This window comes from Cajanus cajan, chromosome 11 (genome assembly GCF_000230855.2).
Source record: "Cajanus cajan strain Asha chromosome 11, NIPB_CcT2T_4, whole genome shotgun sequence".
NCBI classification, from domain to species: Eukaryota; Viridiplantae; Streptophyta; class Magnoliopsida; order Fabales; family Fabaceae; genus Cajanus; species Cajanus cajan.
The window spans coordinates 43833320-43845372 of record NC_138527.1 but is presented as its reverse complement, the minus strand read 5'-3'; the positions used below and the strand labels follow the sequence as shown (position 1 = coordinate 43845372).

At 34.2% G+C, this 12053-nt stretch overlaps 3 protein-coding genes across 6 annotated transcripts; 2 read left to right on the top strand and 1 right to left on the bottom strand.

Moving 5' to 3' along the window:
* Positions 1-9: 9 nt before the first annotated feature.
* On the top strand, positions 10-937 carry LOC109789996 (protein LURP-one-related 17). The gene is made up of 2 exons (XM_020349080.3): positions 10-362; positions 491-937. The coding sequence occupies exons 1-2, from the start codon at positions 102-104 to the stop codon at positions 872-874; spliced, it is 645 nt and encodes a 214-aa protein (XP_020204669.1). The 5' UTR covers positions 10-101; the 3' UTR covers positions 875-937.
* Positions 938-1103: 166 nt separating this feature from the next.
* LOC109792135 (uncharacterized) lies at positions 1104-10900 on the bottom strand. Of its 4 annotated transcripts, none has more exons than XM_083067224.1 (7): positions 10600-10900; positions 9780-10085; positions 9527-9682; positions 8644-8984; positions 7871-8378; positions 7337-7459; positions 1104-6653 (listed from the first exon to the last, which is right to left on the bottom strand). In XM_083067224.1, exons 2-7 carry the CDS (start codon positions 10054-10056, stop codon positions 4306-4308), a joined length of 3753 nt encoding a protein of 1250 aa, XP_082923350.1. In that variant the 5' UTR covers positions 10057-10085; positions 10600-10900; the 3' UTR covers positions 1104-4305. The 4 variants fall into 4 exon arrangements, with proteins under 4 accessions (XP_082923350.1, XP_082923349.1, XP_082923351.1 ...); XM_083067223.1 differs by lacking the exon at positions 10600-10900 and adding an exon at positions 10182-10576; XM_083067225.1 differs by lacking the exons at positions 9780-10085; positions 10600-10900 and adding an exon at positions 9091-9160 and having other exon boundaries at positions 9527-9681.
* On the top strand, positions 2009-4286 carry LOC145953562 (uncharacterized). The gene is made up of 2 exons (XM_083067539.1): positions 2009-4189; positions 4263-4286. The coding sequence occupies exons 1-2, from the start codon at positions 2009-2011 to the stop codon at positions 4284-4286; spliced, it is 2205 nt and encodes a 734-aa protein (XP_082923665.1).
* Positions 10901-12053: the final 1153 nt, after the last annotated feature.

Genomic DNA, 12053 nt, shown 5'->3' with positions numbered 1-12053 from the left:
TGCTTATAAATATGTCCCTTGGCCACGTTCAAACTTAAGGCAGAGAATCTAGCAAGGTAGAAAGTAAGAGAGTGTGGATTTGAAAGAAGAGAGATAAGATCATGAAGGTGTTTCCTAGGCTAAAATCCGTGTCAAGAGCAGTGCACGAGGAACAAGAACGTGAGCATGATGATGAGGTAAAAAGCTTGTGCACATCCCTAACAGTTTGGAGAAAATCCTTGGTCATGAGTTGCAAAGGGTTCACGGTGATTGATTCTTATGGGAATCTTGTGTATCGTGTCGACAATTATATAGGTCGACCCAACGAAGTCACTCTCATGGATGCTTCAGGAAAATCTATTCTCACCATGTGCCGCCGCAGGGTATCTCTTAATTATTCTTTATGTCATATTTTAATTATCACTCCTTCACTTTCTCTTATTTCTTTTCATTTCTTTATATATAACGAAAAGTAATAGTTTAATTATACTTTTTCTTCTTTATTTTGCAGAAGCTTGGATTGTTAGATAGTTGGTTTGTGTATGAAGGGGAAGTGGGGAACCAGCGTAGAAGTAAGTTAGAGAGTCCAATTTGTTGTGTACGGAAGCATGTGAATATTTTACATGGCAACACCAACGTTAAGGCCTACGTGTACCGCGGAGCCTCACTTTCAGATAAGCGTTGTGCTGCGTTTACTATAGAGGGTTCCTACGCACATCGTACGTGTAAGGTGTTGGATGAGTGCAGAAGAGTGGTGGCTGAAATTAGGAGGAAGGAAGCTAACACCAAAAACGTCTCTTTTGGGATTGAGATTTTTCAGTTAATTGTGCACCCAGGCTTTGATTCTGCCTTTGCCATGGCACTCGTCTTACTACTCGATCAAATGTTTTCGTGACCCTTGTACTTTTCTACTTCGTCTATTTTAATATTTTCAGATGAGACAATACATTTTAGGCCATCGTGGTTATGAGAGAGATAACAGACTACTTTATTGGTTTATTGGTGGATTTTACCAAAGTTTAATTTCTCAAATTATATCTTTCGCATTGATAGTATTTCAACTCGTTTTTACTGAATTCCACTTTTCATCTAGAATGAAATTCAGTGTGTCTTTCTCAAATAAATAAATAAATAAAATGAAATGAAATTCATTATTTTCCTGTGCTTTAATAAGCTCAATAGTCAATAGCAAACACTTCAAATTACCAGACTACATGTTTGTGGCAAACTACAGCGGGAAAATGTTTTTAACGACCCATGCATTATCCATGAATTGAAAAATTTAGGTCACATCCATCAGATCAATACATAAGCACCAAATTAATGAATTGAAAAGTTTAGGTCACATCCATCATATCAAGGACGGAGCCAAGGGGGGACCTACGGGTGCCACGGCCCCCCCAACAATTTTAATTTTTTTTTATATACATATATATTACTATATGGCACCCCCTATTTTTAATATAAACTCATATGTATAATTAAATGAATAACCCAAATTTATTTTTTTATTCAACTTTTGGACTTCTGGTACGGCCTGCTATGTGGTATCACTTTGGAATTTTTTTTTTTTTTAAAAATGTAGCGCCTCATTTGATCATTCCAATTCTTGCCTTCTCAATTCTCAAGTAACACTGGCAATAGGAATAGGATTGGGTAGTGACTATTGACTAGTTAGCATCACAATTCACAGCTTGCACCACGTCAATCAATAATCATCAATTCGTCATTGATTCTTATTTCATAACAACACCTGCACCGCATCATTGGTTCTTCAATCTCTCCTTGGCTCCTTGCGTCTTCAATCTCTCTTTTTATTTTAGTTCTTCAAAAGGTAAATTAACACTTCTTTTTTGTTACTAATATTTTAATGAATGTTTTCTTTTAATTGTTTTAATATTTTCCCCTTTGCTATTATGCTGAAAACCTTTTTCCCCTCAATTTAATTAGAATTTGTTAAGAGTGTTACTGTGTTAGTGTTGTTGCCTATTTCGTATGATTTTTATAGTTTTAAATTCTTTTAGGTTCAATGAAGATGAGGAAGACAACTATTGAATCATTTTTCAAAAGAAAAGAGAGAGATGATGAAGAAACACTGTCTAATACACCAATTTCAAATTTAGATACAAATGTTGATGATGTTGCTGAAGTTGATGAGCAACAGCCACCTCCTCCCAAAGCTTTGAGGACTGAACAAGAAACAATTGAGAGTGGTACCTTGATTCGCGATCCTGGAAAACGTTTACAAATTTGGAACTATCCTATTAATCAACAAGATGATATTCGTAGGGCGTATGTGAAGTTTGGACCATATCAATTTTTAATGGATTTGTATCCACTTTCAGGTCTTGAAGATCATCCTCGCCGATTTCAAGCTCATTGGTTTAGAATGTTTTCTTGGTTAGAATATTCACCGGAAAAAGATGCTGCCTATTGTTTTCCATGTTTTTTATTTTCTAAAAAACCAAGTCCATTCACTTCGGCAGGATTTAGAAATTGGAAGAAAGTGAATAATGGAAAAGATTGTGCATTTTTATCTCACATGGGGAAAAATATTAATTCTGTTCACAATGCTGCTCTTAGATGTTTAGAAGATTTCAAGAATCAATCATGCCACATTGATAAAGTGTTGAACAAGCAAACTTCACAGCAAATTCTAAGCAATCGGTTGCGTCTTAAAGTATCCATCGATGTGGTTAAATGGTTGACATTTCAAGCTTGTGCTTTTAGAGGACGTGATGAGAGTTTGTGGTCAACAAATCGAGGTAACTTTCTTGAAATGATTAAACTCTTAGCTTCTTATAATAACGAAGTAGATCAAGTTGTCTTGGAGAATGCTCCTCAAAATGCAAAATACACTTCACCTACTATTCAAAAAGAAATTTTAAATGTTTTTGCTAGAAGGGTGCAAAATGAAATTCGAGAAGAGATTGGTGATGCAAAATTTTGTTTGATTATTGATGAAGCTCGAGATGAATCTAAGAGAGAACAAATGGCTATTGTTATTAGATTTGTTGATAAGAATGGATTTGTTAAAGAGCGCTTCTTGGATTTAGTACATGTGAAAGATACTACATCATCCACTCTTAAGCAAGAAATCTGTTTAGTATTGTCTAATCATAATCTCAACATTGAAAATATTAGAGGCCAAGGATATGATGGAGCTAGTAATATGCGTGGAGAGTGGAATGGTTTGCAAGCTCTTATTCTTCAAGAATGTCCTTATGCATATTATGTACATTGTTTGGCTCATCAGTTACAATTAGCTCTTGTTGCTGCATCTAAAGATTCAAGTGATGTTCATGCTTTTTTTCAAAACTTGAGTAGGATTGTTAATGTTGTGTGTTCTTCTTGCAAACGCAATGATGAGTTACATGATGCTTATGAGACTGAAATTGCACGTTTGGTTGCAAATGATGAGATTGAAACTGGGAGGGGAGCTAATCAAATTGGCACACTACAAAGACCTGGAGATACTAGATGGAGTTCTCATTTCAATTCAATATGTAGCCTTCTACGCATGTTTAATGCAACTACTTCAGTTCTTGAAGATTTGGTGGTTAATGGAACTGGCTCTCAACGAGGTGATGCTACTTATGCTTTCAGAGTATTGATGTCTTTTGAATTTGTTTTCATTTTACATGTTATGAAAGAAATTATGGGAATCACAGACAAGCTTTGTCAAGCTTTGCAGCAAAAGAATCAAGACATTGTGAATGCTATGTGTTTGGTTTCTAGCACAAAGTCACTAATTCAAAAGTTAAGGGATTTTGGTTGGGATTCTCTTTTAGAAAATGTTAACTCTTTTTGCAATAGCCGAGGTGTACCAATTCCTGATATGAGTGCTACTTACTCTGACATAATTCGAACTCGGCTTAAAAAGGATTCTGTGACAGTTGAGCATCATTATCGTGTAGATATATTTACTGCAGCGATAGATTATCAATTGAAAGAATTGAATAGTAGATTCAGCGAGCAATCAACTGAACTTCTTATGTTGAGTGTAGCTTTGGATCCTAAAGATGCATTCAAATCATTTAATGCTTGTGATATTTGTAGTCTAGCTAAGAAATTTTACTCTTCAGATTTTTCTGACCAAGAAATGATTCATATGGAATATGAATTGCAACATTATGAGTTTGATGTGCCAAAGGATCCCAAATTTCATAATTTGTCAACTCTTGGTGAATTATGTCAAAAACTAGTAGAGGTTGGCAAATCAAATGTTTATCCTTTAATTGATCGATTGATACGACTTGTTCTTACTCTGCCCGTGTCAACAGCAACTACAGAACGTGCTTCTTTAATGAGAAATATTCTTTATTTTTAGTAGAAAAATTCTAAAAAACACTCAACCTTGTTGCGCAAACTTGTTTTTATAATCTTCATAGCTGAAAAAGCACGTTCTGTAGTTGCTGTTGACACGGGCAGAGTAAGAACAAGTCGTATCAATCGATCAATTAAAGGATAAACATTTGATTTGCCAACCTCTACTAGTTTTTGACATAATTCACCAAGAGTTGACAAATTATGAAATTTGGGATCCTTTGGCACATCAAACTCATAATGTTGCAATTCATATTCCATATGAATCATTTCTTGGTCAGAAAAATCTGAAGAGTAAAATTTCTTAGCTAGACTACAAATATCACAAGCATTAAATGATTTGAATGCATCTTTAGGATCCAAAGCTACACTCAACATAAGAAGTTCAGTTGATTGCTCGCTGAATCTACTATTCAATTCTTTCAATTGATAATCTATCGCTGCAGTAAATATATCTACACGATAATGATGCTCAACTGTCACAGAATCCTTTTTAAGCCGAGTTCGAATTATGTCAGAGTAAGTAGCACTCATATCAGGAATTGGTACACCTCGGCTATTGCAAAAAGAGTTAACATTTTCTAAAAGAGAATCCCAACCAAAATCCCTTAACTTTTGAATTAGTGACTTTGTGCTAGAAACCAAACACATAGCATTCACAATGTCTTGATTCTTTTGCTGCAAAGCTTGACAAAGCTTGTCTGTGATTCCCATAATTTCTTTCATAACATGTAAAATGAAAACAAATTCAAAAGACATCAATACTCTGAAAGCATAAGTAGCATCACCTCGTTGAGAGCCAGTTCCATTAACCACCAAATCTTCAAGAACTGAAGTAGTTGCATTAAACATGCGTAGAAGGCTACATATTGAATTGAAATGAGAACTCCATCTAGTATCTCCAGGTCTTTGTAGTGTGCCAATTTGATTAGCTCCCCTCCCAGTTTCAATCTCATCATTTGCAACCAAACGTGCAATTTCAGTCTCATAAGCATCATGTAACTCATCATTGCGTTTGCAAGAAGAACACACAACATTAACAATCCTACTCAAGTTTTGAAAAAAAGCATGAACATCACTTGAATCTTTAGATGCAGCAACAAGAGCTAATTGTAACTGATGAGCCAAACAATGTACATAATATGCATAAGGACATTCTTGAAGAATAAGAGCTTGCAAACCATTCCACTCTCCACGCATATTACTAGCTCCATCATATCCTTGGCCTCTAATATTTTCAATGTTGAGATTATGATTAGACAATACTAAACAGATTTCTTGCTTAAGAGTGGATGATGTAGTATCTTTCACATGTACTAAATCCAAGAAGCGCTCTTTAACAAATCCATTCTTATCAACAAATCTAATAACAATAGCCATTTGTTCTCTCTTAGATTCATCTCGAGCTTCATCAATAATCAAACAAAATTTTGCATCACCAATCTCTTCTCGAATTTCATTTTGCACCCTTCTAGCAAAAACATTTAAAATTTCTTTTTGAATAGTAGGTGAAGTGTATTTTGCATTTTGAGGAGCATTCTCCAAGACAACTTGATCTACTTCGTTATTATAAGAAGCTAAGAGTTTAATCATTTCAAGAAAGTTACCTCGATTTGTTGACCACAAACTCTCATCACGTCCTCTAAAAGCACAAGCTTGAAATGTCAACCATTTAACCACATCGATGGATACTTTAAGACGCAACCGATTGCTTAGAATTTGCTGTGAAGTTTGCTTGTTCAACACTTTATCAATGTGGCATGATTGATTCTTGAAATCTTCTAAACATCTAAGAGCAGCATTGTGAACAGAATTAATATTTTTCCCCATGTGAGATAAAAATGCACAATCTTTTCCATTATTCACTTTCTTCCAATTTCTAAATCCTGCCGAAGTGAATGGACTTGGTTTTTTAGAAAATAAAAAACATGGAAAACAATAGGCAGCATCTTTTTCCGGTGAATATTCTAACCAAGAAAACATTCTAAACCAATGAGCTTGAAATCGGCGAGGATGATCTTCAAGACCTGAAAGTGGATACAAATCCATTAAAAATTGATATGGTCCAAACTTCACATACGCCCTACGAATATCATCTTGTTGATTAATAGGATAGTTCCAAATTTGTAAACGTTTTCCAGGATCGCGAATCAAGGTACCACTCTCAATTGTTTCTTGTTCAGTCCTCAAAGCTTTGGGAGGAGGTGGCTGTTGCTCATCAACTTCAGCAACATCATCAACATTTGTATCTAAATTTGAAATTGGTGTATTAGACAGTGTTTCTTCATCATCTCTCTCTTTTCTTTTGAAAAATGATTCAATAGTTGTCTTCCTCATCTTCATTGAACCTAAAAGAATTTAAAACTATAAAAATCATACGAAATAGGCAACAACACTAACACAGTAACACTCTTAACAAATTCTAATTAAATTGAGGGGAAAAGGGTTTTCAGCATAATAGCAAAGGGGAAAATATTAAAACAATTAAAAGAAAACATTCATTAAAATATTAGTAACAAAAAAGAAGTGTTAATTTACCTTTTGAAGAACTAAAATAAAAAGAGAGATTGAAGACGCAAGGAGCCAAGGAGAGATTGAAGAACCAATGATGCGGTGCAGGTGTTGTTATGAAATAAGAATCAATGACGAATTGATGATTATTGATTGACGTGGTGCAAGCTGTGAATTGTGATGCTAACTAGTCAATAGTCACTACCCAATCCTATTCCTATTGCCAGTGTTACTTGAGAATTGAGAAGGCAAGAATTGGAATGATCAAATGAGGCGCTACATTTTTTTAATAAAAAAAAAATTCCAAAGTGATACCACATAGCAGGCCGTACCAGAAGTCCAAAAGTTGAATAAAAAAATAAATTTGGGTTATTCATTTAATTATACATATGAGTTTATATTAAAAATAGGGGGTGCCATATAGTAATATATATGTATATAAAAAAAAATTAAAATTGTTGGGGGGGCCGTGGCACCCGTAGGTCCCCCCTTGGCTCCGTCCTTGGCTTTAAGTTTTTACCTTTCATGGCCTTATGTGAAGTCTTCTGCAACCTTATAGTTCCATATGAATTCCATCTTGGTGAGTAACTTGCAATTTCATACAGGGTCTGTGCAGCTTCTAATAACCTTGGACAGTGCGCACCTGCCACAGACTAAAATATTAAGCAGGGGCAAAGACAGAGACACCTAACACCACTTGCAACTTCAGCAAATTATTTATGTAAAAATGTTAAACAGGTCAGGCCTAAAATCTGAGTCCTCACTGTTCACGGTCGCTAGATTATAAGATTTAAAATACAATTTGTGACAAACATAGTTCATGATGGAAATAACGTGAAGGGAAATTTTGACTGATTTTTCCTGAAGGTGCACGTTGCCCAACCAAGGAAAAGATCGTACAAAAGAAGGAAAACTGTATAGAGATATAGTTAGACACGTGTGCACATATGCAAATGATTTGTTTTACTGAATAACATCATATAGTGATGGAGAGGGAAAATAAGTTAGATATATACAGGAACAGAAATTCAGGTAGCTGAAGAAAAAATTGTACCTGCAGTAGCCTTGGAATCTTTAGAATGTGTTTCAGGAGATGAGGAATTCCACTGACAGAGAGAAACGTTAGCAAATGAAGATGGGCAAACTTTATTGTTTGAACTACCAGTTGAAGGAACAAGGCTCTGATCATAACTGAATGAATCAAGGTTTGTGAAACAACCACGACCAATATCAGTAGAGCTAGAAATTACACCTATCCTTGCCCATTTACCTTGGCATGTGCTTCTATTTGTTGATAACTTAACAGTGTCTGAATTAATTCTAGAATGGGTTCCAAAAGCATGTGACCATGGAAAGGCTGGCAAGCTAGGTTGACGAGATACCTGCTTGCCTGGAAGTAGATTCTTACTATTCTTTGCAGGAACACCAAGCTTGGACACGTCAAGAAGCAAAGATTCCAAGTCCTGGGATGGAGGGAGTGCAATCCGTTCCAAGACATTCTTAGGTTGATATAATGGAAAGTCTAGTGGACTAGAGGGACATTCGTTTTCAGCACAAAGATCCTGGATGTCAAGTGCTACAGAGTATAAATCACATTACCATTATATATATAGTTGTACATTTACTATCACTGAAGGTAAATTTGCGTTGGAACTAAAGAACAAGCACAAGCAAAAGGTTATCTTAGTGACCAAAGAATTTGAGCGCTCCAGTGCAGCTTTTATGCTGCACATGAGGTGGTTCATCATGATTTGAATACCACAGTGCTGTTGAGCTAAAACTTTTTACAAACATGAATCTATTTAATATTAACTATGAAATACTAACCTTGTGACATGCAGACATATCTGATGTGAAAGACTGCTCTTTATCCCCATTGCTAATACTTTCTACAACACAAACTGAACTCATTTGACTAGTGGATATTTTCTTGTAAAAGGAGCTATCAATCTCCGCCATATTTTGGGATTGGACAGACTTTGGGAGCTGCAGGAGAGAGCAAGCCTTTCTAACTGAATTAAAAAAAAATCCACTGGTATTTGACGTCAACTTCCTTTTATCTTTGCTCAAACTGGGGCAGTCAAAAGTGTCTCTAAGCAGTTCATCCAATGATGGCACATCCATAAGCTTTGTGACATCTTGAATATCGTGCTTCAGACCATAGTTAACTGACAACAATATCCAAAACTTCCAGTTGAGAAGTATGTAATCTCCATTCAGTACTGGCAACTACAAATCATAAAAACCACAAAGCATTCTGGTGGAAAAGCTTACAACAACAACAAGCATGACAACTTGATAAGTGATAGCAGACACGTGTTAGATCAGTTTGAAGCTGACAAGTCTAGAAGCAAAATAGATCAGTTTTTGGCTTCAATAGTATTACCATCACAACACTAAGAGCAAAGCCCCAGACATGTTACGTACTTAATTAGTTCTTCATAGAGAATATGCAAGCATGTCAGTATTTAGCACAATAGTTAACTAGGCGGCTACAGATGGGCTTTCTTTCCCCAATGTATTAAATAGAATGGTTGGAATTTCCATATAACTTAATGACACCGATACCTATATCAAATTCCTAACATGATACAAGAGCCGATGACCCTCAGTCCCTCAGCAATATGCATACAGTGAATCATTCAAACACAATGAACTATGGGAGATATATCATTTTCAGAAGAGTACAACAGGCCTAATAATTACATACCAAATAAATTGTTCCCTTCATAAGCAGAACCAAAGATTGAGGCACCCAATTTCAAACAACGTGAATCATATTTAGCCATAGAAGAAGGCACTTTAAAGTTCCTTTTCTCTCCGCGCTTGGTAGAATGACACTTTTGCCTCGGAAATTGACTTTTCTCTATACCAAAAGAAAATCAAGGAAAAAGGGCTATGAGCATATTATTATAAAGAAAATTACACATGTTTTTCGGGGAAGAAAATACTAGGAGAAATACTCTTTATGTGGTGCGATCCAAGCTTTTCAGAAATACCCTTTGACTCGTCTAGTTCATTTAGGCTTGTGGAATGTTCTGATTCAGACATCCTTGATCTCTTTGAACATGAACCACCTGTTCGACTTACCTTTTCTCTTCTCCGTTCTAGTGGGATACACATACCTTCTTCCAGTTCAGGACAAGTTTTGTCCTTTCCACCAGGCACATTGTCGGATAAGTCCTTACCCTGAGTCTCCAGAAATTCATTCCCGGAGGAAAATTCAACTTCATATTTCATATTTGCAACATCTGGTACAACAAAGTTACCTGGATAAAATCATGTAACAATTAATGACTGTAAAAGCAAAACACCGAACACCATGACAAGAATTGAAGTGTTGAGACTGAAAATAATAACTTCACCCAAAAAGGCAACAACTGAAGCGATGTGGCATACTGACATGCATAAAATGGGTAGTTAGAGAAGGCAACCACTTCAGTGCTCATAAACCTATTGAGGTGGTTAAGTATTAAGCCCATACTTACAATTAACAGTTACTAACACTTAACACACAGAGTAATGGTTATTTAAGGGAAAAGTGGTGGCTATGTGGTAGGATTAAGCCTCATTAAGTGCCATGGAACCACTCAAAGAGTGAGAACCCCTAAAATGTGTGTATGGCATACCTATCCCTATTGCCTAGCTACACTAATTCATTGAATGTTTTTTTTCAAAAGCATGGAGAAGCAGGCAAATCATGTTACCAGAATAATTTGAAGAGTACGAGATAAGTAAAAATTCAAAAAAATAAATAAAAAGGAATAATCCATGAGTACTTGCCATTTTCGGTGAAACTGTGAGAAAACCCTCTGATCCCATGAGTTAGCTACATTCAAGTCTTGGTTGCTGTGTATATATAGTTTTCGGAAATGTGGCTGGTTGGTTCCGGCGGGGAATATTCCGGTGCCCCGCACACGCTCTTATCGTTTCTGGGCTTTCTGTCTTTTCATATTTCCTTGACGGGGCGTTATCCGTTAGCAGAGGACTCGTCAAAAAAGTGAGCTTCGTTTTCGTTACCGTACGATACAACTTTGCGGTCTGTTTGTTTTATTTTGCCAAACGTAGTGTAAAACCATTCCCTTCGTGAAAAACACGTTTAATTCTCAATGATACCTTACCGAGTATGAATATTTGTTTTGTTTTGGAGTTATTTTTTTCGTAGAGTTCTGCTTTAGAATTACGATGGAGAGTAAAGTTTTTTTTCTTTTCAAGTAAGTTTTATTTTATGTTTTCCTAAAAAAAAAAAATCATCTTAGTCAAATTAATTTATAAATTGATTAAAAGAGTTTGTAAGTATTTCAAATATCTTGTCAAACATATTTTCAGGTGTGTGTATATAATTATATATGGTTTAATAATGAAAAATTAGATAATACATATCATGACTTATGTTCACATTTTATTATTATTTTTTATTAATTAATTTTTATATATTAAATACGAATCATAATAATATTTTTATGAGTTTTTCTTACAAAAAAAAATTTAACAAATTTTTTTAACTTTTGATTTAATTTAAATTTTATTTATCATAATTATTTATAAATTAAAATTTATTTTTTTAAAAATAAATTATTAATAAATAAGATAATAATGTGTTATAATGTAAATTATTTGTTATAAATCTAAAAATATAATTTATATGTTTAAATTTATGTATTTATAAAAGTTTTAAATTTTTAAACATAATATTTATTTATACATTATTTATTATAAATTTTAATTATATGTAATAAATATTTAGTATGTATATTGTCCAAATTAAAATCTTAGTTAAATAATTATAGGTGTATGAATTTTAGGCATTTGTTTAGATATCAGTTTTGGTTAAAATATTTTATAATTTTTTATATTCAATGACCGAATCCAACCCAATTCTAATTTGTTTGGATTGTTGATTGGATTAATTATATTCATAAATTATTAAATCTAAATCAATTAAACTCAAATTATTTTAGATGGGTTAAATTATGGACCAGCAAAAGGCGGATTAGATTGATTTTATTTGTGTCATGATCCCACTCAAAAATTGATCAAACCATTTTTTAAAACTGAATATGATCAAGATCCAATATATAAAAGACAAGACCGGGTCAATTTGATATTTTAAAATAATATATTAATATTAATATTATGGATAGTTAAATTATAGAATAAAATAAGTATATAAAACAAATTAAGACAGATTTGTACAACATTTTAAAATAAATAACATAATTATAAATATGATATTA

What these genes read in the sequence shown, in the direction of transcription:
- LOC109789996 (XM_020349080.3), top strand. Translation starts at nt 102, where the DNA reads ATGAAGGTGTTTCCTAGGCTAAAATCCGTGTCAAGAGCAGTGCACGAG. An exon ending in TCACCATGTGCCGCCGCAGG is followed by an intron (nt 363 to 490) that starts GTATCTCTTAAT and finishes TTTATTTTGCAG; the next exon opens with AAGCTTGGATTGTTAGATAG.
- LOC145953562 (XM_083067539.1), top strand. Translation starts at nt 2,009, where the DNA reads ATGAAGATGAGGAAGACAACTATTGAATCATTTTTCAAAAGAAAAGAG. An exon ending in TATGTCAAAAACTAGTAGAG is followed by an intron (nt 4,190 to 4,262) that starts GTTGGCAAATCA and finishes CCGTGTCAACAG; the next exon opens with CAACTACAGAACGTGCTTCT.
- LOC109792135 (XM_083067223.1), bottom strand. Translation starts at nt 10,221, where the DNA reads ATGTCAGTATGCCACATCGCTTCAGTTGTTGCCTTTTTGG. An exon ending in TTCAGTTGTTGCCTTTTTGG is followed by an intron (nt 10,086 to 10,181) that starts GTGAAGTTATTA and finishes GATTTTATCCAG; the next exon opens with GTAACTTTGTTGTACCAGAT. An exon ending in ATATGTCTGCATGTCACAAG is followed by an intron (nt 8,379 to 8,643) that starts GTTAGTATTTCA and finishes CTTGACATCCAG; the next exon opens with GATCTTTGTGCTGAAAACGA.